Source organism: Oncorhynchus mykiss, chromosome 12, assembly GCF_013265735.2.
Source record: "Oncorhynchus mykiss isolate Arlee chromosome 12, USDA_OmykA_1.1, whole genome shotgun sequence".
Classification (NCBI taxonomy): Eukaryota; Metazoa; Chordata; class Actinopteri; order Salmoniformes; family Salmonidae; genus Oncorhynchus; species Oncorhynchus mykiss.
The window spans coordinates 34,547,794-34,571,605 of NC_048576.1; the positions used below are offsets into that span (position 1 = coordinate 34,547,794).

General features: G+C 41.3%; 1 protein-coding gene across 1 annotated transcript; it reads left to right on the top strand.

Annotated features, from left to right (window-relative positions):
- Window positions 1-5,791: 5,791 nt before the first annotated feature.
- On the top strand, window positions 5,792-18,799 carry LOC110537491 (adenosine receptor A2b). Its single transcript, XM_021623566.2, has 3 exons — window positions 5,792-6,154; window positions 6,387-6,850; window positions 17,697-18,799. The coding sequence occupies exons 2-3, from the start codon at window positions 6,531-6,533 to the stop codon at window positions 18,442-18,444; spliced, it is 1,068 nt and encodes a 355-aa protein (XP_021479241.2). The 5' UTR covers window positions 5,792-6,154; window positions 6,387-6,530; the 3' UTR covers window positions 18,445-18,799.
- Window positions 18,800-23,812: the final 5,013 nt, after the last annotated feature.

The following is a 23,812-nucleotide window of genomic DNA, read 5'->3' on the forward strand; positions in this document are numbered from 1 at the left end:
AAGCGTTATGGAACTACTATGGCTCTTTATTATAACAGCAATAAATGCAGATTGATTATTTCACAAACGTGAGTTGTTTCTGTCCATTGCTTGTCCCTATTCCTGATTTTTTTTCTTATTAGCTAGCTAACTAGCTGCTACCTACATCAGTCAACAGCTAACTAGGGCTCTATTCAATCTGTAACGCTGAAGCTTTACAGATTATGCGATAGAAATGTAAACATCATTTCCAATTGAGCCGACATATGCAGCGTTTACCGTGAATGCAGGCTCCGCTAAAGCGGGAACGTTGCCTTTAAATTTCAATCACGCTATAAAGCTGAACTTCCGCGATGCGGATTGAATAGAGCCACTAGGTTTCCTCTTGACATCCAATTTTTAGCAACAAACCAAAGTATTTGAAATAGAAGTGACTGGTGAAATAGATGTTGTAAAGGCTTCCTTTTAGCTAAACACCATCTGTGGATTGCTTTGCTCGACTAACTACCTTCTGTTTAGAGTGCAGTGCACTCCTGATTCTGTCTCCCCTACAAGAGAATTCAGACCAGAGAGTGAGTTAGCCTATATATTTTTTGTAACAGTTTTGTTTGGAGATAATTTTTTTGTTGTTGAATAAATGTATGTATTGGTTCTGTTAGTTTTGATAAGTGATGAAAATGTAATGAATTGAAGGACATTTGTTGATGTACAAATTTTAATTTACCAATTTTAAGGCTGTCATTAGACTTGGGGATGGGCTCCAATGAATTATGTAGAAGAAAATGGTGTTCCCACTGAAAAAGTTTAATTACCACTGATTTAGAGGGCAGTATAATGATGATTTAAATGGTTTGGTATTGGTATTTTGGTATTTTATTAGGATCCCCATTAGCTGTTGCAAAATCAGCAGCTACTCTTCCTGGGGTCCCACACAAAACACAAAACATGACATAATACAGAACATTCATAGACAAGAACAGCTCAAGGACAGAACTACATAAAACAATTTAAAGGCACACGTAGCCTACATATCAATGCATACACAAACTATCTAGGTCAAATAGGGGAGAGGCATTGTGCCATGATGGGTTGCTTCATCTGTTTTTTGAAACCAGGTTTGCTGTTTATTTGAGCAATATGAGATGGAACGGAGTGCCATGCAATAATTGCTCTATATAATAACGTACACTTTATTGAATTTGTTCTGGATTTGGGGACTGTGAAAAGACCCCTGGTGGCATGTTTGGTGGGGGTAAGTGTGTGTGTCAGAGCTGTGTGTAAGTTGACTATACATTCCATTGGGGATTTTCAACACATGAATGTTTCTTATAAGAAGAAGAAGTGATGCAGTCAGTCTCTCCTCAACTCTTAGTCTACAGAGACTGGCATGCATAGTATTTATATCAGCCCTTTGATTACAATGAAGAGCAGGACGTGATTCTCTGTTCTGGACCAGTTGCAGCTTAACTTGGTCTTTCCTTGCAACTCCGGACTGCACGACTGGACAATAATCAAGATAAGATAAAACTAGAGCCTGCAGGACTTGCTTTGTGGAGTGTGGTGTTACAGACAGACCTCTCCACATCTTTACAACCATTGAATCTATATGTTTTGACCATGACAGTTTACAATCTAAGGTAAAACCAAGAATTGTAGTCCCCTCAACTTGTCAGACACACCATTCATTACCAAATCCAGCTGAGGTCTAGAACTTAAGGAATGATTTGTACCAAATACAATGCTCTTAGTGTTAGAGATGTTCAGGAACAGTTTATTACTGGCCACCCATTCCAAAACAGACTGCAACTCTTTGTTAAGGGTTTCAGAGACTTCATTAGCTGTGAGAGAGATGCCCTGCAGTACACCACACTTTACATGTTTGACATTAGAGACGCTTCCATTAAAGAAAACCCTTATAGTTCTATAGATAGATAGCTCTGAATCCACAATATGGCAGAGGTTGAAAAGCCATAACACATACGTTTTTCCAACAACGTTTTATGGTCAATAATACGGCTGCACTGAAATCTAACAATACATCTCCCACAATCTTCTTATTATCAATTTCTTTTAAACCAATCATCAGTTATTTGTGTCAGTGCAGTTAAGTGTTAAGTGCCCTTCTCGATAAGCATGCTGAAAGTCTGATGTTAATTTGTTTACAGACAAATAACATTGTATTTGGTCAAACACAATTTTTTCCAACAGTTGCTAAGAGCTGGCAGCAAGCTGATAGGTCTGCTGTTAGAACCAGTAAAGGCCTCTTTACCATTCTTGGGTAGCGGAATTACTTGGGCTTCCCTCCAGGCCTGAGGACAAAGACTTTCCTAAGCACTCAGATATGACAGAAAGGGGTGACTATACAGTCAGCTACCATCCTCAGTAGCTTTCCATCTAAGTTGTCAATGCCAGGGGGTTTGTCATTATTGATCAATAATGTTTTTTACACCTCTCCCACACTAACTTTACAGAATTCATTATTTGTTTTTTTTATGCATGAATACGATGGCTCACTGTTCGTTGTCGCATTTCCGGCCTAAGTTTGCCCACTTTGCCAATGAAGTAATCCTAAAAATAATCGGCAACATCAAATGGTTTTGTGATGAATAAGCCATCTGATTGGATGAAAGATGGAGTTGAATTTGTCTTTTTGCCCATCATTTCAATTAAAGTACTCCAAAGAACTCCATTGATATTTGCTTCATAATACAGTTTCTTCTTATTTTTGTTGAGTTTAGTCACATCATTTTTTAATTTGCAGTAAGTCAACCAGTCAGATGTGCAGCCAGACTTATTAGCTACTCCTTTAGCCCCATCTCTTTCAACCATACTGTTCTTCAATTCCTCATCAATCCATGGAGCCTTAACAGTTCTAACAGTCAGTTTCTTAACAGGTTCATGTTTATCAATAATTGGAAGAAGCAATTTCATAAATTCATCAAGTGCAGCATCTGGATGCTCCTCATTAATCACATCAGACCAACAAATATTTTTAACATCTTTCACTTAAGATTCACAGCAAAGTATTTTGTATGATCTCTTATACACTATTTTAGGTCCAGCTGTTGTAACTTTGTCTTTACTGGATATAGCCACTATATTGTAATCACTGCATCCAATGGGATACAGCATTAGAACAAAGTTCTACAGTATTAGTAAAAATGTAATCGGTACATGTGGATGATCTTGTTCCTGTAGTGTTTGTGAACACCCTGGTAGGTTGATTAATAATTAATTAATAATAATTAATAACCTGAACCAGATTACAGGCACAGTAAGAAGTTTCCTCTTGAGCAGACAGATTGAAATGTCCAGATTAATCTACACTTGTAAGATATCCAGACACAATGTATGCCTGACTACCTCAGGAAGTGGGCAGGGAGATCTGATCACAGTCATATCACCATGTGTCTTTTGATTATCTACACCTGTCTAAACATGTCGGCACAATCAGAATGTGGACAAGATCAGGACAAAGGACGCATGTTAGAACCAGGTATATACGGTGCTTGAGTGAGTTACTGTAGGTACCCATGTATTCATTTCCCCTCTCCTTTTGTTAAGGGTTATAGGAGGAAGTGGACAGGTGTTTCTAATCCAGAATTAGAGTAGCTTTCATACATTAGAGTAAAATACACCACATGGGATGTTATGTTACAGCTTTTCAACATAACAATATTATTTGATGTGTGATGCAACAAGGTTGTAGTCAGTGGTGTGTGTCCATCGCCCTGGATGGTACCACTTTTAATTGGGTTTCCAGAAAGCCTATTAAACCTCTGTGCCAGGTTTGTGTATGGGAAGACAGTGGAAAATGGGGAGGTATTTTTGTTTTGCCATCAGGGCCATTGTTATATCCTAGTAGATTTCTAAAGTTACTTCATAGTGCAAACAGGCTGGTGCATGCCTTACAAACAGGTGAGTGCATTCTCCATATCCTGCAAACAATCCTTTATGAATAACACTTACACTGAACAAAAATATAAAAGCAACATTTAAAGTGTTGGTCCCATGTTTCATTAGCTGAAATAAAAGATCCCAGAAATTATCCATATGCACAAAAATGTTGTGCACAAATGTATTTACATCCCTGTTAGAAAGAATTTCTCCTTTGCCTAGATAATACATCCACCTGACAGGTGTGGCATATCAAGAAGCTAATTAAACGGCATGATCATTACACACGTGCACCTTGTGCTGAGGACCATGAAGGCCAGTTTTGTCACACAATATAATGCCACAGATGCCTCAAGTTTTTAGGGAGTGTGCAATTGGCATGCTGACTGCAGAAATGTTCACCAGAGCGGTTGCCAGAGAATTAAATGTTCATTTCTCTGCCATAAGCCTCCTCCAACATCGTTTTAGAGAATTTGTCAAAATGTCCAACCGGCCTCACAACCACAGACCAAGTGTAACCATGCCAGCCCAGGACCTCCCCATCCGGCGTCTTCACCTGTGGGATTGTCTGAGACCAGCCATCCAGACAGCTGATGAAACTGTGGTTTTGCACAACGGAAGAATTGCTGCACAAACTGTCAGAAACGGTCTCAGGGAAGCTAATCTGCGTGCTCGTCGTCCTCACCAGGGTCTTGACCTTGACTTTACTGCAGTTCGGCGTCGTAAACGACTTCAGTGCTCACCTTTGATGGCCATTGGCACGTTGGAGAAGTGTGCTTTTCACAGATTAATCATGGTTTTAACTGTAATGGGCAAATGGCAGACAGAATGTATGGCATCGTGTGGGCGAGTGGTTTGCTGATGTCAATGTTGTGAACAGAGTACTCCATGGTGGCGGTGGGGCTATGATAAGGGCAGGCATAAGTTAAGGACAATAAACACAATTGCAATTTATTGATGGCAATTTGAACGCACAGCGACACCGTGACGAGATCTTGAGGCCCATTGTCATGCTGTTCATCCGCCGCAATCACCTCATATTTCAACATGATAATGCACGGCCCCATGTCACAAGGATCTCTACACAATTCCTGGAAGCTGAAAATGTCCCAGTTCTTCCATGGCCTTCATACTCACCAGACATGTCACCCATTGAGCATGTTTGGGTTGCTCTGGGCGTGTTCCCGACAATATCCATAAATTTCGCACAACCATTGAAGAAGAGTGGGACAACAATCCACAGGCCACAATCAACAGCCTGATCAACACAATGTGAAGGAGTTGTGAAGTTCTGCATGACACAACTGGTTTTCAGATCCACGCCCTTACCTTGTTTTTAAGGTATCTGTGACCAACAGATGCATATCTGTATTCCCAGTCATTTGAAATCCATAGATTAGGGTCTAAATATTTTATTTCCTTAAATGAACTGTAAAATCTTTGAAATTGTTGCATTTTGACGTTTATATTTTTGTTCAGTGTAGAAAGAAGGAAATGATCCTAGGCTGAACATATCTTCATTGCTAACTGGCTAACATGAACTAGGCTAGGGGTTAGGGTTAAGGTTAGGGGAAGGGTTAGCTAAAAGGGTTAGAGTTTAAAAGTTGCTAATTAGCTAAAATGCTAAAGTTGTCTGTGATGAGATTTGAACACTCAACCTTTGGGTTACTAGACGTTTGCGTTATACACCTACCAATCCACCCCGACCAACCACCCTTCTTTCATTGCCTTAATAACCTTCTTTCAAATGTAACATAATCATTCTAATATCAGTGTTTCGGATCTACGTTTACTATGTTACGTCTAGTCTATGAGACCAGGCTGCTGAGGGAGAACAACTGGGTGGGAGTTCGTGTATGAATCAATTCACACATTTTAGACATCGGTGGAGGGATGGCCTTGAAATGAAAAGATGTAGATGTCTTGAGTGGGTTATTGCCAGCACAATAAAAAACGAAAAAACGACTACATCAACCTGAAAGCATGCAGGTTCATTGTTTACACCAACTTTAATACGCTTTAAAAAGTGATGACTTTGTCTGAGCTTCATTAAAGTGGAGCTGTTGTTCACAGCATCGCACGTCTGTAGAAATCGCTGAATTTGAGGCGTGGCTAGCCTACTTTGCGTAATGACATTTTTTTCGTTACTTGAAAAACCATGTGACGTAGTGAATCTCCACAATAATACTATGCACAACAGCCACGCAACAGATGCTTGGCTTGAAGGGACCGGGCGCACAAGTAAAGGACTGGCAAATAATGCACTGTTTCAAGAGGGGTAAGCAACAAAGCTATTTAAGAAATTGTTTGCAGATATAAGTTATGTTTTGAATGTATATTTGATAACATGTGGCTTGGTTAGAGTGATTGTAGTAGCATACTATCGCATTTTTGTTAGATTCATGATAACCAATACGAAGTCGCAAATAATTCACATTTCAAACAATTGTAATTACAGGGTTTGCTTTGGAGAAAAGTAAAGTATCCTATGTTCTTTTTCCTTTTCACAGATGGCTGTTTACGCAAACCATACTTTTGGAATGTTCTTGGATTATTGCAAAAATACTTTATTTCTCTTTTGGACCCACTAGAACAGTGTCGCTCATGACACTTATTTTCGAAGACCGACCTAATGTTCTGACATATTTGCGGAGATGAATTCGTACTACATAGTATTTGAGATATTAATAGCAATCTTGTCCATATCTGGCAATGTATTGGTTTGCTGGTCTGTCGCCATCAACACCACTCTGAAAACAGCAACTAACTACTTTTTGGTGTCTTTGGCTGTGGCAGATATTTTGGTGGGTTGCCTTGCCATCCCCTTTGCCATAACCATAAGCATCGGTATCCTTTTGGACTTCTATGGATGTCTTTTTCTTGCCTGTTTTGTTTTGGTACTGACTCAAAGCTCAATTTTCAGCCTCCTTGCAGTTGCAATTGATAGATATTTGGCCATCAATATACCCCTCAGGTGAGTACCTTTTTTATTTGGGATTTCCATTGCTAGACAGACATTGAAATCTGTGTTTTGTGATTTAAAATGAATAGCACATACTTACAAGTAATTTAGGAAAAGCCCAGACAAATAGACATGTTTTTCAAGACAGGTCAACTAGGAATACTTTATTTACGGGGAAAATGTATTGCAGTAGCGTATCATGTACACGATTAAAATGGCTTTAAAAAAGAACAAGAATAATACAGTAGACAACAAATTCACAAAAACTTCTGTGTTTTGGGATATATATTTATCTTATGGGATATATATTTATCTTAAAGTGGTGGAAAAAGTACCCAATTGTCATACTTGAGTAAAAGTAAACATAACTTAATAGAAAATGACTCAAGTGAAAGTCACAACACCAGTCTCAACGTCAACAGTGAAGAGACGACTCCGGGATGCTGGCTTTCTAGGCAGAGTTGCAAAGAAAAAGCCATATCTCAGACTGGCCAATAAAAAGAAAAGATGGGCAAAAGAACACAGACACTGGACAGAGGAACTCTGCCTAGAAGGCCAGCATCCCGGAGTCGCTTCACTGTTGACGTTGAGACTGGTGTTTTGCGGGTACTATTTAATGAAGCTGCCAGTTGAGGACTTGTGAGGTGTCTGTTTCTCAAACTAGACACTCTAATGTACTTGTCCTCTTGCTCAGTTGTGCACCAGGGGCCTCCCACTCCTTTCTATTCTGGTTAGAGGCAGTTTGTGCTGTTCTGTGTACTTTTAGCAAATGGCCAGAATAAAAAGACAAATATGCAATGCTGCTAAACCAGCCTTGATTAAGTGGAGGTTGGGCAATGATTGTCCCCCCCCCCCCAATTAGTTTAATTTGATTCAAACCAATACATTTGTTTTGTTTCTAAATACGAGATCAAAAGGCACATCTTCCTTCCATGGGCACTGTGAGTCATGGCTGGATAGGCTGCGCTTCAGCTCTCAAAATCCATGCCATCATCAACTGTGTTACACAAAAAGGAGGTCTTAACGGTATCTTAACTTCCCATTAGCGCTGCATAAAATTGTCACATTTGCGCTTGTTTTTAAGGAAACCCCTCAAATATTGCCACACCTCAGCGCAAGGGAGCTGATGTTAGACAGGTAAATTGCCGAACCTGGTGTTAGGGCTGGAAAATGCCAGTGCGGCAGTTTTTACATGACAAAATTGCAAACTATCCTCCTTGGCGCCGGCCGAAAAGGGATTCCAGAATGCACCTCCTTGCTCTGCCCTGAGATTTCCAAAGACAAGTCAACTTCAAAAACCTGCAGTCGAAGTAGCTTGAGACTAGTCATTTACGCATACAGGCTACAACACAGCACACAGCTGAACCAAAGCGTTCTTGAGGTCTCACTCATGACTGTAAATCTTGATTGTGTAGATAAACCTATGTTATGGTTTGGGGGGCACTGGGCTCTGGCTTGTTTTTCAAAGGACATGGGTGCCTGAAGAGATTGGAAAAGCAGCTTTAGAGTAGATACATTTTGCAAGGTAGCTAATTTTCCAATGGTATATTGATGTAGATTGTGAGGCACCACCCCTGGTACACTTTAAAAGGCGCTATAATAGATCATCACACCTCTCTCCCTCAGACTCTGAGACAATGGGTGGGCCCACTTGATCGATACCTAGCCTGCTGGCCTCCGTGTCATCATTGATATAGAGCTGGAGATGGCAGAGGAGCACAGTGGTGATAGCAGAGTCTGCCACACTGGCAGCCCGACGATAGATGAGACAAATTGGTTCAGATAGAGAAAATCATTATTTGCGAGACAAGACAGGAGGCAGCTGTTTTTTTAACATTTTTTATTGCAGTATCAGAGTTTAAAAGGTTTCAGTAGACATTGGGGTCTAAAATTATTGACACCCTTAAAAAGATGAGCAAAAATTACTGTATAAAATAAATAATTAAATTACTAAGCTATATTGTATGCTAAAAACATTTGGAAATTATATTATTTTATACTAATACAATTGCACAGAAGTATTTTGTTTAACAATAAATGTTTTTTTCTCAAAAAGTAGGTCAAGATTATTGACACCCCTGTTTTACATTACCTTTCAATACCTCACCTTGCAAAGATAACGGCACTGAGCATTTTTCTAAAATGTTTTATGAGTTGGAGAACACATTGGGAAGGGATCTTAGACCATTCCTCCATGCAGAATTCTTCCAGATTCTTGAAATCCTTTGTCTGTGATTATGGACTACATTATTCAGTTCAAACCACAGGTTTTCAATGGGTTTCAAGTCTGGAGACTGAGATGTCCATTGCAAAATGTTTTTTTTGTGGCTAAACCATTTCTTTGTGGATTTGATGTGTGCTTGGGGTTATTGTCTTGCTGGAAGATCCACTTACAGACAAATTTCAGCATGGCCTAAGAGCTTTATTTTCATGTCACCCAACAAATGTAAACTCCTGGAGTTTGCTAAAAAGCATTGGCACTTGGATTGGAACTGGTGCTTTGGTCAGATGACATGAAAATAGCGCTCTTTGGCCAGGCACACCAGTAGTGGGTTTGGCATCAAAATGTGAATGAATGAGCAGAAAATAATCCCATACCTACTGCAAAATATGGTGGTGGATCTTTGATGTGACGGGGCTATTTTTCTTCTGCTGGTCCTGGGGTTCTTGTTGAGGTCAATGGAATCATGAACTTTACCCAGTACAAAGATATTTTAGCCGAAAACCTGGTTGCCTCTGCCAGGATTCAGGAGGCTGAAACTCGGCCGCAAGTGGATCTTCCCTCAAGACCATAATCACAAGCACACACAAATTCACAAAGAAATAGTTAATTGGCCACAAAAATCAACATTTTGCAAAGGACATCTCAGTCTCCAGACTTGAAACCCATTGAAAACCTGTGGTTTGAATTGATAGACAAAGGATATCAAGGATCTGGAAGGATTCTGCATGGAGGAATGGTTTAAGTTCCCTCCTATTTTTGGGGGGGGAAAACTCAGTGCCCGTTATCTTTGCAAATTGATGTATTGAAAGGTATTGAAAACAAGGGTGTCAATAATTTGGATACCTTTTTGAGAATTGTTTTTAACAAAATCTCTTTCTCTGAGCAATTGTATTAAAATAATGTAATTTCCAGTTTTTTTGCATACAATATAGCTCAGTATTTGAATGATTTATTTTAGACCTTCATTTTTGATCATCTTTAACAAGGGTGGCAATAATTTCCCGACCCCACTGTAAACTAAGGCCAGGAGTTTTTCCTGCTCACAGGACTTCTTATCACATTATGTAAGAAGCCCTCTTACTTGCTACCACATCAGATTTCAGTGCCGGTGTGTGTGAAATGACAAGGCAAACGGTTGCTTTTCCATTTACAGTGGTTTTCCAAGAATGAACTTAATCAGGAAAGGAACAGCATTCTATCCAATATGTTATTCCCAGGATGGGTGAAAAATCAGATGGACTATTCTTCAGGGGGATGTTATTAAAAGAACATATCATCACATACAGAAATGTTGCAGCTCAATAGACGGGTTAGTTGTTTAGCAACAAAACTTATGCATGCACAACTATGGGGCAAAACAGACAGGGTTGTCTTAGATTGTTGATAATATGTAAACTATATTTTCGTCTCCGATGTCTATTGAATGAGCACTTGTCTCTCAAATACATCGTTACATTTGTTGGTTAGCTAGCTAGCGAATGTTAGCCATATTAGCATAGACGTAACATCAGTCAAAACAAGACCTGGTATCAATAAAAATATCAAACAAGCCACTTACGATTCACTACATACCATAACACACAACCTTCTGCCCCTTTGAAGCGCACATCGTTGGTGACGTTGTCAGCTAACCGGTCTATGCCAGCAAATGCATTATAGTCAACAAGAACATTCCTTTCAGAAAGCAAGCCAGATTGAAACATGATTTTCTATTTTACGGTTTACCCCTTTAACCAAGACCCAGACCCACATCACACACACGTGGCGTGGTAATGAGAAGAGTGTGCGGTCAGCTCAATTTACTGTTCTCTAGCCATTTCTTTAGTGTTTGTTCGGTCGGCAGGGACTTAGTCTTGTGGGACTGTAGTTCCCTTAGATCAGACTGTTTTCACAGCTGACTCTGGTGGATGTGAAACGGCAGACGAGATACTTCAAACCCTGCGAGATGGCCCTCTGTTCGGCACCCACTGACTACACACATGCGCACATACTCAAACATTTTAGGGCCTTTACTTTCTGTTTCTCAAGCTATTTTGGTATTTTCTGTCACACACACCAGACTGTCTGGAGGAAAAGATCCAATAGCATAACCTCTGGCTACTATGTTCCCAGCTAACAAACCTGCCAGGCCTCTTCACCTAGCTGTCTCTCTTCAGTTCTGTTCTCAAGTCTTTCTCTATGCTTCGAAAGAATCAGTGTTGTGTCCTTGAAAAGCTGGTTTCCTCTATGCTGCTACTGAGACTAAAATGTTTTCAGAGGCTTTTTTTTGTAAGGATGGCATTGCCAAACTAAGTGTGTGGACTTACATCATAATGACTTGGCACTATTGAGCCCCAAACACTGTGAGGCTGTTTCAATAAAGTTTGTCATTTGGCTTTTGCAGTTGTTTAATGGCATGAGAGGAAATAGGTTTGGCAACAGGTCTTCCTTACTACACACACAACAGATGTGATGTAAATACAGCAACAATGAGTGTGAATAGGATAAAGGTGGTGAGGAGTGGTTTACTAACACACTTCTGCAACACTACTGAATTCACTTCTGCAACACTACTAAATTAATTTTGTTTGTACAAAACCCAAAAGTGTAGCCTCCCACACACCAGCATTATTCAAAGTTTGCATCCAAGCAATACATTGACTCTATGGCTCTGGGTTGCATTAAAGGGTTGATGATAATTCCATTCACCAGACCAGTTCCATTTCAAATAATAGTTCAGTCATTCAGTATGGGTACACCTTTGTTGGGTGTGGTCACAAGGAACTCATATCACACAATGTCTGTGGTAGACAGACAGAAGCAACAGCCAATAGGGGGACCCTCGCTCCTTTATAAGGAGCTGTCGCTCCCGCTCGCCTCACTTTTCGCTCTTCCTTAGAAGGTTGTTATATTCCTAATTACTCTCCTCAGCCCCGACTTGGTCTAATACTTTCCAGCTATAAACTGTTCACAGGCGAACCCATGAGAATTCACTGCTGTGGAGCTAGTCCTGGCGTTTGGTAGCTAGCGTTCACCCTGTAGGTTAATAGCCTCATTTCTTAGCCATAGCCCTGGTATGGAAAAACCTGGCCTATGCGTGTGCTGCCGACGCGTAGCTGTGTTGCTAGTAGTCCTGTCGGTAACTAGCTAGCTTTCACCTCGTGGGTTAGCAGTCTAGCTATTGCAAGCACACTGGGAAGAGGTAGCCATAACTCTGTTGAAATGAGCTGGTTGTAGGTGGCACACAGTAACTGGAGAGTACCACGTGGTGCATTGCTCTACAGGCTAGATCATCTCCCACGTCCGCAGTACCTATAAGCAAGACCGGCCAGTGAAGGTGCTAATAAGCTCTCAAAATGAAATTATCACAGTGCCATCCGTTTTGTCACCAAAGCCCCATATACTACCCACCACTGCGACCTGTATGCTCTCGTTGGCTGGCCCTTGCTTCATATTCGTCGCCAAACCCACTGGCTTCAGGTCATCTATAAGTCTTTGCTAGGTAAAGCGCCGTCACTGGTCACCATAGCAGCCACCACCCGTAACACTCGCTCCAGCAGGTATATTTCACTAGTCACCCCCAAAGCCAATTCCTACTTTGGTCGCCTTTCCTTACAGTTCTCTGCTACCAATGACTTGAACGAATTGCAAAAATCACTGAAGCTGGAGACTCCTATCTCCCTCACTAACTTTAAGCACCAGCTGTCAGGGCAGCTTACAGATCATTGCACCTGTAAATAGCCAATCCAACTACCTCATCCTCATATTGTTTTTTTGTTGTTGCTTCTTTGCACCCCAGTATCTCTACTTATACATTCATCTTCTGCACATCTATCACTCCAGTGTTTAATTGCTGAATTGTAATTACTATTCATTTCCTTACCTCCCTAATCTTACTTTATTTGCACACACTGTATATATATATATATATGTTTTTTCAATTGTGTTATTGACTGTACGTTTGTTTATTCCGTGTATAACTCTGTGTTGTTTGGGTCGCACTGCTTTGCTTTATCTTGGCCAGTTCACAATTGTAAATGAGAACTTGTTCTCAACTGGCCTACCTGGTTAAATAAAGGTGAAATAAAAAAAAGTAGGGATGCTACCGTGTAGGTAGAGAGAGCTAGAGATGGAGCTAGCTCTAGTCGTGTGTTCGCCAATGCTTATCTGTGTAGCTAGCTAGTCCTGGCATAGCAAGCTAGCGTTTGCCAGAGGTTTAGTAGTCTGGCTCATACTAACACACTGCTAGCTGAAGAGAATGTGCGTTCTTCGTGAGCTAGCTTCGACTCTCATCTCTATCCTTTCTTCCTCCTCGGTGGGAATAAGCAGCACAAAATTGTAGTTAGGTGGGCTGTTAGCTGCACACGGCTAGCTCTGCCCTAACTGGCCAGAGACTGAGAAGTAAATGTTCCTTTCGGCAAAGGTGCTCAATCCTCTTGACGAGAAACCTAATTCCTAAGCTCTGTAGTGAATCCTTACCTTTTTGCCTGTGAACAGTTTAGCAAGAAAGCATTAGTCCAAGCTGATGCTGAGGAGAATATTTAGGAATATTACAACCTCATAAGGAAGAATGGAAAGTGAGGCGAGATGGCGCAACAGCGCTTTATAAAGGAGTGGGGGTCTCCCCTATTGGCTGTCGCTCCTGTCTGTCTACCATAGACGTTGTGTGATAGGAGATCCTTGTGACTATGCTCAACAAAGGCGTACCCATACTGAGTGACCTCACTCATATTTGCATATATCCGGGGTTATGTGAGAGTATTGCTGTCAGGCCTACTCTCATCTATTTATTTTTTTGTTTGTATTTGACCTTTTATTTAACTATGCAAGTCAATTAAGAACATTCTTACTTATTCTTTATTTAACTTTTTTTTATTTATTTAACCTTTTATTTAACAGTTAAGAACAAATTCTTATTTACAATGACGGCCTACCCCGGCCAAACCCGGAGACGCTGGGCCAATTGTGTGCCGACCTATGGGACTCCCAACCACGTCTGGTTGTGATACAGTCTAGAGTGAGATGGGCTGTGCTCACTTGTGCTCACAACATGTGGCACTTCATCGCCATGAATCCAAGCCTCTTAACTCCTGTTATGAATCTGTACTAGTTTGACCTGTAACGACAGATAATAGGCCTATCTCACGTAGAGATATCACACATCTCTTGAGTGGATCTCTAATTAGTGCTGGTGCCATATGCCATGTGAGGACAGGATATTTGCATACTTTGCATGCAAATCTTAAGTGTAGGCAACATTTGATGGGGTTGCCAGTGGAGCAAAGAGAAACACCTCTTCCCTTTGAGGTTATACTGTTTTTTTTTTAAGCGGATGTGCTGTGAAGTGATTGTTGACACTGTACTAGTCTGACAGGGGTTTGTGGGCTGCAATGTGCCTCAGGCGGAACCACATGAACCGTGGGGTTAGAAAAGGGAGGTGTGGGGAGAAAGGAACAGAAGAAAGGGAGACCGAGAGAGACGATGCCAGCATGCTGTCGTCATGCCAGAACTAATCCACTCAGCCGACAATTCACTGGCCCTTGCAGAGGAATGTCACCAAACCCATCAGAGACAGAGAGAGGGGGACAGAGGGAGAGGTAGTGGGAGAAGGAGAGAGGGACAGACAGTAGGGGAGAGAAGCAGAGAGAGTGTGTGAGAGGGAGAACGAGAGAGAGCGTGTGAGAGAGACAGAGAGAATGAGAGAGAGCTGTTTACCCCCCCCAGATAATAGTCCCTGCCTGGAACTCATACCTCTCTTGACTGAAAGGTTATAGGACTAAGAGGAGGAGAGAGATGGATTGTTAGAGAAGAAGAAAGATGGAGAGATGCGTGCAGTGTACCAACCCACCTCCATCACTCGAGTCGCGTCATGTCATTGTTATGTACGTTCTCAAGCCTCTCTCCAATAGTGGTGCCCTAAAATCGTGATAAGCCCAATCATTCTGGACGGAAGCTAATGACGGTTTAGTCTAAATTACATTATAGTGGCAGGAAATATGATTACATTGCTAAAGTAGTCAAATGTTTAGTAGGAAACAACTTTGCCTTCATTATCATGTCGTCAAATGTCCTTTAGACAGATGGCAGATTGTCATTAGCTAGCAAAATTCATAAAAAATGGCTAGGAATGCTAATGTTAGCAGCTAAAATTCGGTGTCCTCCCCTCAATTTTAGCTAACTAGCTATTGTTATATTGCATCTAAAGGCAATTTGGTGACATCAAAAGGTTTTACTACTAATTATTTGCCTCCATTTTAATGGAATTGTATTTCCAAGCCACTGTAAAAGCCACTGTAATTCACTTTTGATGAAATGTTCATCAGTGCTCATTGACGATGCATTGAGTAGAATGCTCAGTTGGGCAACAGTCCAAAACAAATGTTCAAAACAATATTGTGACGAAACATGCAACCCATGAATAGCCTTAGGGCCCATCCCTCCAAGAACTTAAGCATGGCTGCTGACTGAGGGACATAAGAGGAGAGAGACAGAGAAATGGATGGTAAGAAAAAAGAGGACGTGTGATGTGTGGGTCCACCCTACAGCCTTAGGGCCCATCACTTCAGGTCCCTAAGCATGGCCATGGCTGTCTGTAGATTATGGATGTCACTGGTGCCACATCATCCTTCAGAGAGGGATGGGAAATGGGGACAGAGGTAGAACCCAGGGACCCATGATTAATAATTTACTGCTGCATCACAAAAGTCCCAGCCGGTTTTGAGGCTTTGACATCTGAGGGGCTACAGGGTCATCAGTCAAATGAGCTGCTGCTTCCTGTGAAACTAAACTTCCGTGAAATGGCACATGGCTGACAGTCATTTTACTGGCAAATTGACCACGTGAAAAAGCATCTCTCATGACGAGGAGGGAAAAAACATTTCCAGCAGACAACGACCACTTCCTCTTCTTGAATAAATCAAAAAAGCTATTTTCCCCATTGTACTAAATTATTAGTATGTCTATTTTAATAGTAGTTGATATTTGTTGTTGTACTATAGGAAATATCATGTGGAAATATAATTGACATGCTTATACAGTACATGTCATTATTACATGCTATAATCAAAGCAAGTGAAATCACATGAGCACTGATAATAAGTTCATGATTATTCTTTATCTACTGTATATCTGCTGTATTGTCTCATGATTTAGCCTGAAAAATCTGTGGCTCAATGCAAAACAGTGGTTCTAAATATACCTAGCTGGAGGCAGTAGCTGTTTCCATTTGACAGTCATTCAGTCATACCACGCAGTTAACACACGTGTGAAACAGAACAAATATAAGCACCCCTTATTTGTCTATGTGTTCAACACTGTATAGATAGACTGTTGTTCTATTTTTATCTCATCCTTCTTCATATGCTAGCTATTAAGGTTAACCTCAGTGTGACTGGGCTAGGTCCTGCAGACATGTTTAGAGAGGAGATGAGTTGGACTCTGGGTGTCACGTTCTGACCTTAGTTCTGTTATTTTATCTTTGTTTTAGTATGGTCAGGACGTGAGTTGGGTGGGCAGTCTGTTTGTTTTTCTATGTTGGTTTTTGAGTTCGGCCTAGTATGGTTCTCAATCAGAGGCAGATGTTTATTGTTGTCCCTGATTGAGAATCATACTTAGGTAGCCTGGGTTTCACTTTTGGTTTGTGGGTGTTTGGCTTCCGTGTCAGTGTTTGTCGCCACACGGGACTGTTTCGTTCATTTCACGTTTATTATTTTGTATTTCGTAGTGTTCAGTTTATGTTTTAAAATAAACATTATGGACACTTACCACGCTGCGTTTTGGTCCTACGATCCTTCTCGCTTCTCCTCCTTAGAGGAGGAGGACGAGATCCCTTACACTGGGATTTTTCCTATCACATCCCTGTCTCTTAAGTTAATGTGCTCAGTGAAATGCAATATCTTACTTGCTCAAATAGCCAAATTCTTATTCTCTGTGCAATATCCAGTTCACTGCAGCAGAGCCAGCTTGTTTGCTCTGAGAGAGTGTCACAAACAAATTATCCAGATCCCTACATTGATTCAACCATGGGTTACATAACATTCCAATATCTATACTAGTATACCACTTTGAATGCATGCCCAATACAACATATTGCTTTATAAGTGGTATGCTATAGATACTGGAACAGAGCACATGACAAGGCAAAGAGAGGCTAAATGTACAGCAGGATACCTTGTGTCTGTGTAAAGCAGACAGGATGTAGGTAGTCTACACTGTGAGACGCATACAGCAGTGTGCTGCTGATATCAATATGTTTTCCATATGTCTTCCAACACATGGAGCCCAATGGCATTCTCACCCAGTCCTTGATCGATAGAAGTCTGCTGGAATGACGTCTCGTTATCTGTTGGTATCCTAATTTAGGCAATATCATGGAAATTATAGATTATTCCTGTCACAGGCCCTACCTAATATAATGTTCAGTTGGAAGAACTTTTAGGACCGCATGTTTTTGTTCTCTATTGCCTTTCTGTTACCCCTTACGTTATGTTATTCATGAATGAATGTGCAGCATTAGTGCCAGAATGCTTGATAGAAGGCCACTGTTCCTTTAAGGGCACTCTGTCACGACTATTAGGGAACAGAAAACAAGACCCTTGTATAACCCCCACAGATGTTAACACTGTCTTTTTGGTCTCTGCATGTCCCCCTATCCAGGTACAAGGAGCTGGTGACAGGCACGAGGGCCAGAAGAATCATTGCTATTTTATGGATCCTGTCCTTTGTCATCGGCCTCATCCCGTTCCTGGGTTGGAACCTGAAGGTTTCTTCCTGCCGTCAGAATGTCTCCAGCAGCCTGACAAATGGCAGCTCTGTGGGGGAAACCAGTGCCACTATCGCCCCTCGGGTGGACGATCTGAGCAGCATCAAGCTCACCTGCCAGTTTGAGAATGTGGTGGACATGCACTACATGGTCTATTTCAACTTCTTTGGCTGCGTCCTGCCTCCTCTGCTTATCATGCTGGGCATCTATGTGAAGATCTTCACTGTGGCCCGCAAGCAGATGCACCAAATTGAGCTCAAGTGCTCGGTGAGCAGCAATAGGGGCAGCCACCATCACGGGCTGCTTCAGCGCGAGATCCGTGCCGCCAAGTCTCTGTCCATCATTGTGGGGCTGTTTGCCCTCTGCTGGCTGCCCGTGCACATCCTCAACTGCCTGACCCTGTTCTACAAGGACCTATACAAGCCGGCCCCAGTCATGTACATAGCCATCATGCTGTCGCACGCCAACTCCGCTGTCAATCCCATTATCTACGCCTACCGCATCCAGGACTTCAGGAACACCTTCCGCAAGATCCTGACGCGTCAAGTCCTGTGTCAGAGGGAGGAGCTCTACCTCCACTCCTCCAATGGAAGCAGGCGGAACAGAGACCAGATCCACATGACCATTGACCCATTACTCTGAGGGGTGGGTTGCAGGGGGCATGAGCCTTTATTGTAAGGGCAAGCAACAGGGGCATGAGGCTACTAGTCCTGCCTACATGTCCTGCCGACCATTGACCCTTTACTTCATAGGTGGGGCCACAGGCCAGCCGTGTAGCTCAAAACACTACCTGTGTTCATGTTTTTGTTGTATTTAATTTTTGAATGACATTTTAAGTGAGATTAGAAATGTTTACAGAACAAAGCATGGTGGTATAATGATATACAGTGCCTTGCAAAAGTATTCATCCCCCTTTGTGTTTTTCCTATTTTGTTGCATTAATTTAAATTGATTTTTATTTGGATTTCATGTAATGAAAAGTCATGCATGCATATGTATTCACCCCTTTGCTATGAAGATCTGGTGCAATCAATTATCGTCAGAAGTCACATAATTAGATTGCACACAGGTGGACTTTATTTAACTAAGTGCCACATGATCTCTCACATGATCTCAGTATACAGTATACACCTGTTTTGAAAGGCCCCAGAGTCTGCAATACCACTAAGCAAGGGGCACCACCAAGCAAGCGGCACCATGAAGACCAAGGAGCTCTCCAAACAGGTCAGGGACAAAGTTGTGGAGAAGTACAGATCAGGGTTGGGTTATAAAAAATATCAGAAACTTTGAACATCCCACGGAGCACCATTAAATCCATTATTAAAAAATGGAAAGAATATGGCACCATAACAAACCTGCCAAGAGAGGGCCGCCCATCAAAACTCATGGACCAGGCATAACCCAACCCTGATCTGTACTTCTCCACATCTGCATTGATCAGAGGCAACAAAGAGACCAAAGATAACCCTGAAGGAGCTGCGAAGCTCCACAGCGGAGATTGGAGTATCTGTCCATAGGACCACTTTAAGCCGTACACTCCACAGAGCTGGGCTTTACGGAAGAGTGGCCAGAAAAAAGCCATTGCTTAAAGAAAAAAATAAGCAAACATGTTTGGTGTTCGCCAAAAGGCATGTGGGAGAATCTCCAAACATATGGAAGAAGGTACTCTGGTCAGATGAGACTACAATTGAGCTTTTTGGCCATCAAGGAAAACACTATGTCTGGCGCAAACCCAACACCTCTCATCACCCTGAGAACACCATCCCCACAGTGAAGCATGGTGGTGGAAACATCATGCTGTGGGGATGTTCTTCATCGACAGGGACTGGGAAACTGGTCAGAATTGAAGGAATGATGGATGGCGCTAAATACAGGGAAATTCTCGAGGGAAACCTGTTTCAGTCTTCCAGAGATTTGAGACTGGGACGGAGGTTCACCTTCCAGCAGGACAATGACCCTAAGCATACTGCTAAAGCAACACTTGAGTGGTTTAAGAGGAAACATTTAAATTTCTTGGAATGGCCTAGTCAAAGCCCAGACCTCAATCCAATTGAGAATCTGTGGTATGACTTAAAGATTGCTGTACACCAGCGGAACCCATCCAACTTGAAGTAGCTGGAGCAGTTTTGCCTTGAAGAATGGTCAAAAATCTCAGTGGCTAGATATGCCAAGATTATAGAGACATACCCCAAGAGATTTGCAGCTGTAATTGCTGCAAAAGGTGTCTCTAAAAAGTATTGACTTTGGGGGGGTGAACAGTTATGCACGCTCAAGTTTTCCGTTCTTTTGTCTTATTTCTTGTTTGTTTCACAAAACATATTTTGCATCTTCAAAGTGGTAGGCATGTTGTGTAAATCAAATGATACAAACCCCCCAAAAATCTATTTTAATTCCAGGTTGTAAGGCCACAAAATAGGAAAAATGCCAAGGGGGTGACTACTTTAGCAAGCCACTGTATGAAGCTGAATAGATGAATCTGTCAAATATGCCTTGAATGTGGAGCGTTATTTATGAGTTAAGATGAGTATTAGGCCAGGTGATGAAAAGCTAGCCTGGTCCCACATCTGTTTGTGCCGTCTTACTAACTCCTATGGTCGTTGTCATGGCCATAGCAGTTAGCAAGACCACACAAACATCTGGGACCAGGCTAGTGAAAATCTGAGTCTTATTTACTTTAAAGCTGGAATCTGTACTTGGTAAAAGTGCCACGTCCGTTTGCGATATTAAAATAACAGTTACTTCAAACAACAAATATTTTTCCCCCCTCTGACATCATTGCACGCACGATAGAACTTCAGTATGCCTACTGCAATTGTTTTTACTACGATGCTGGATGCTCCTCTCCTCCGTTTCATCAACAAAACAATAACACATGCTCTGGGGCGAACAGTGGCACTGTGCTACCTAATGCAGATTCCAGCTTTAACTGTTGAAGGATTTTTATTTTATTTTGTTGAAGCTAACTGGATTTTCAGGACTGTGAAATGAATCCACTGATGAATCCATTACTATGAGAACACCTAATTTACCATTCCTACACATTGACCATATCATAACTTAAAACACACATTTTTCTAAGCCTTAACTTTCCAAACATAATATGCATCAAGTGTTCAATGTTTACCGTTTGGTATTTGATTAGTCATGTAGCTCAAATTTGAGAAACCTGGCTGAGGTGTGTATTGTATTGTTCGTCATGGGCTATATCAGACTTCTTCATTACTGGTGTTGCATAAAAACTTGCATAGGAAACTCTGCCCAGTGGAACCAGTTTTGACTAAACAGCAACATCTCAAGTGAGAGGACACACACAACACAGCTCGGATTGGGAAAGTATTCTTACACATAATATAAACTTGTGGTGTTATTGTGCTCTGCTTGAATTTTGCAAATGTCATGGCTTCTTTAGTTCATGGAGAAAGCTCAGGAACATACAGTATGTGGTGGGCAGACTGAGTAATGAGTCATCTATAATTCAGAAACAGGATATTTAGAGATTTGCAAGAAAATCATGTCCACCTTACAAATGCCTCAATATTTGAAATTCTTGATGACTTAGTTATGTAATCTCCCTTTAAAATGATAGATTTACATGATTATTCTTAACAAAATGCTGACATTTTTTGGGGCTCTTGTTCAACATAGCCTAAATCATATCAGAAAACAAATCTGTGTTACTTATTGTTATACAGTTGAAGTCAGAAGTTTACATATACCTTAGCCAAATACATTTAAACTCAGTTTCTCATAATTCCTGACATTTAATCCTAGTAAAAATTACCTGTTTTAGGTCAGTTAGGATCACCACTTTATTTTAAGAATGTGAAAAGTCAGAATGATTTATTTCTGCATTTATTTATTTCATCACATTCCCAGTGGGTCAGAAGTTTACATAAACAATTTAAAGGCAATGCTACCAAATTGAGTCTAACTTGGGTCAAATGTTTTGGGTAGCCTTCCACAAGCTTCCCACAATAAATTGGGTGAATTTTGGCCAATTGAGCTGGTGTAACTGAGTCAGGTTTGTAGGCCTCCTTGCTCACACACCCTTTTTCAGTTCTGCCCACACATTTTCTATAGGATTGAGGTCAGGGCTTTGTTATGGCCACTCCAATACCTTGACTTTGTTGTCCTTAAGACATTTTGCCACAACTTTGGAAGTATGCTTGGGGTCATTGTCCATTTGGAAGACCCATTTGCGACCAAGCTTTAACTTCCTGACTGGTGTCTTGAGATGTTGCTTCAATATATCCACATAATTTTCCTGCCTCATGCCATCTATTTTGTGAAGTGCACCATTCCCTCCTGCAGCTAAGCACCCCCACAACATGATGCTGCCACCCCCTTGCAAGCCTCCCCATTTTCCTCCAAACATAACGATGGTCATTATGGCCAACCAGTTCTATTTTTGTTTCACCAGAGGACATTTCTCCAAAAAGTACAATCTTTGTCCCCATGTGCAGTTGCAAACCGTAGTCGGGATTTTTTATGGCAGTTTTGGAGCAGTGGCTTCTTCCTTGCGGTTATATCGATATAGGACTCATTTTACTGTGGATATAGATACTTTTGTACCCGTTTCCTCCAGCATCTTCACAAGGTCCTTTTCTGTTGTTCTGGGATTGATTCTCACTTTTTGCACCAAAGTACGTTAATCTCTAGGAGACAGAACGCGTCTCCTTCCTGAGCTGTATGACGGCTGCGTGGTCCCATGCTGTTTATACTTGTGTACTATTGTTTGTACAGATGAATGTGGTACCTTCAGGCATTTGGAAATTGCTCCCAAGAATGAACCAGATTTGCAGAGGTCCAAAAAAAAAATGGAGATCTTGTTGATTTTCCCATGTCAAGCAGAGGCACTGAGTTTGAAGGTAGGCCATGAAATACACCCACAGGTACACCTCCAATTGACTCAGGCTAATTGACATGATTTATCAGAAGCTTCTAAAGCCATGACATCATTTTCTGGAATTTTCCAAGCTATTTAAAGGCACATTCAACTTAGTGTATGTAAACTTCTGACCCACTGGTATTGTGATACGGAAAATAATGTCTGTAAACAATTGTTGGAAAATGTACTTGTGTCATGCACAAAGATGTCCTAACCGACTTGCCAAAACTATTGTTTGTTAACAAGAAATTTGTGGCGTGGTTGAAAAACGAGTTTTAATGACTCCAACGTACGTGTATGTAAACTTCCAACTTCAACTGTATATTACACATCTGAATGTCACCCTCTTCCCTTGGCATCCCTAGAAGGCCCATAATACAACCCTCACATGGACTAACACACACACACACACCTCACATGGACACAGCTGTAATGGTTTGCCCACCTGGCAAATTCCTGTGTCCTGGAACAAACCAGGCAGCTTTTAATACTCAATATTGTCAAACTGTAGGATCAACCACTTCCACGGTGTACGGTCTGCCCATGTCCTAGATTAGCAGCTAAGAGCCATGTGGCTCCATCCCCCTCACTCAGTAAGAACTCCTAAATACACCACTTCACTACACCAAGCCAAATCAGTCAATGCAATGCTGAGGAGATCCCTCTTTGTTGAATGAAACAAGTTTCCAGGGTTGGGGTTGCTCTGTAATTCCAATTCAATTCTTGAATTTGAATTGGCCACACCTGACAGGAAGCAGCAATTGAAATGAATTTGCATTAAAGAAAGTTGAATTAAATTAAATGAATGAATTGTATTTATTTTGAATTGCTTTGAATTAAATTCCACTTCCTTCAATTAAAATGAAATGAAAATCCTGCTTCTTTTGGGGTGTGGCCTATTCAAATTAAATTCAGAAATGTTTAATTGACACAAACCCTGCAGGGAACGCTAGGCCTAATGAGATTGTAGGGTTGACAAGTGCTTGTTCTGTGAAAGACAAAAATATGCTTCATTGTTGTAATTGTATTTTTGTAACAGTGAGTCTTAGTGTTGTTAAATAGACGGTGCATCGTTCTCGGTTTGAAGATGTCTCTCCCTGTACTTGACCACCAACTGATGAG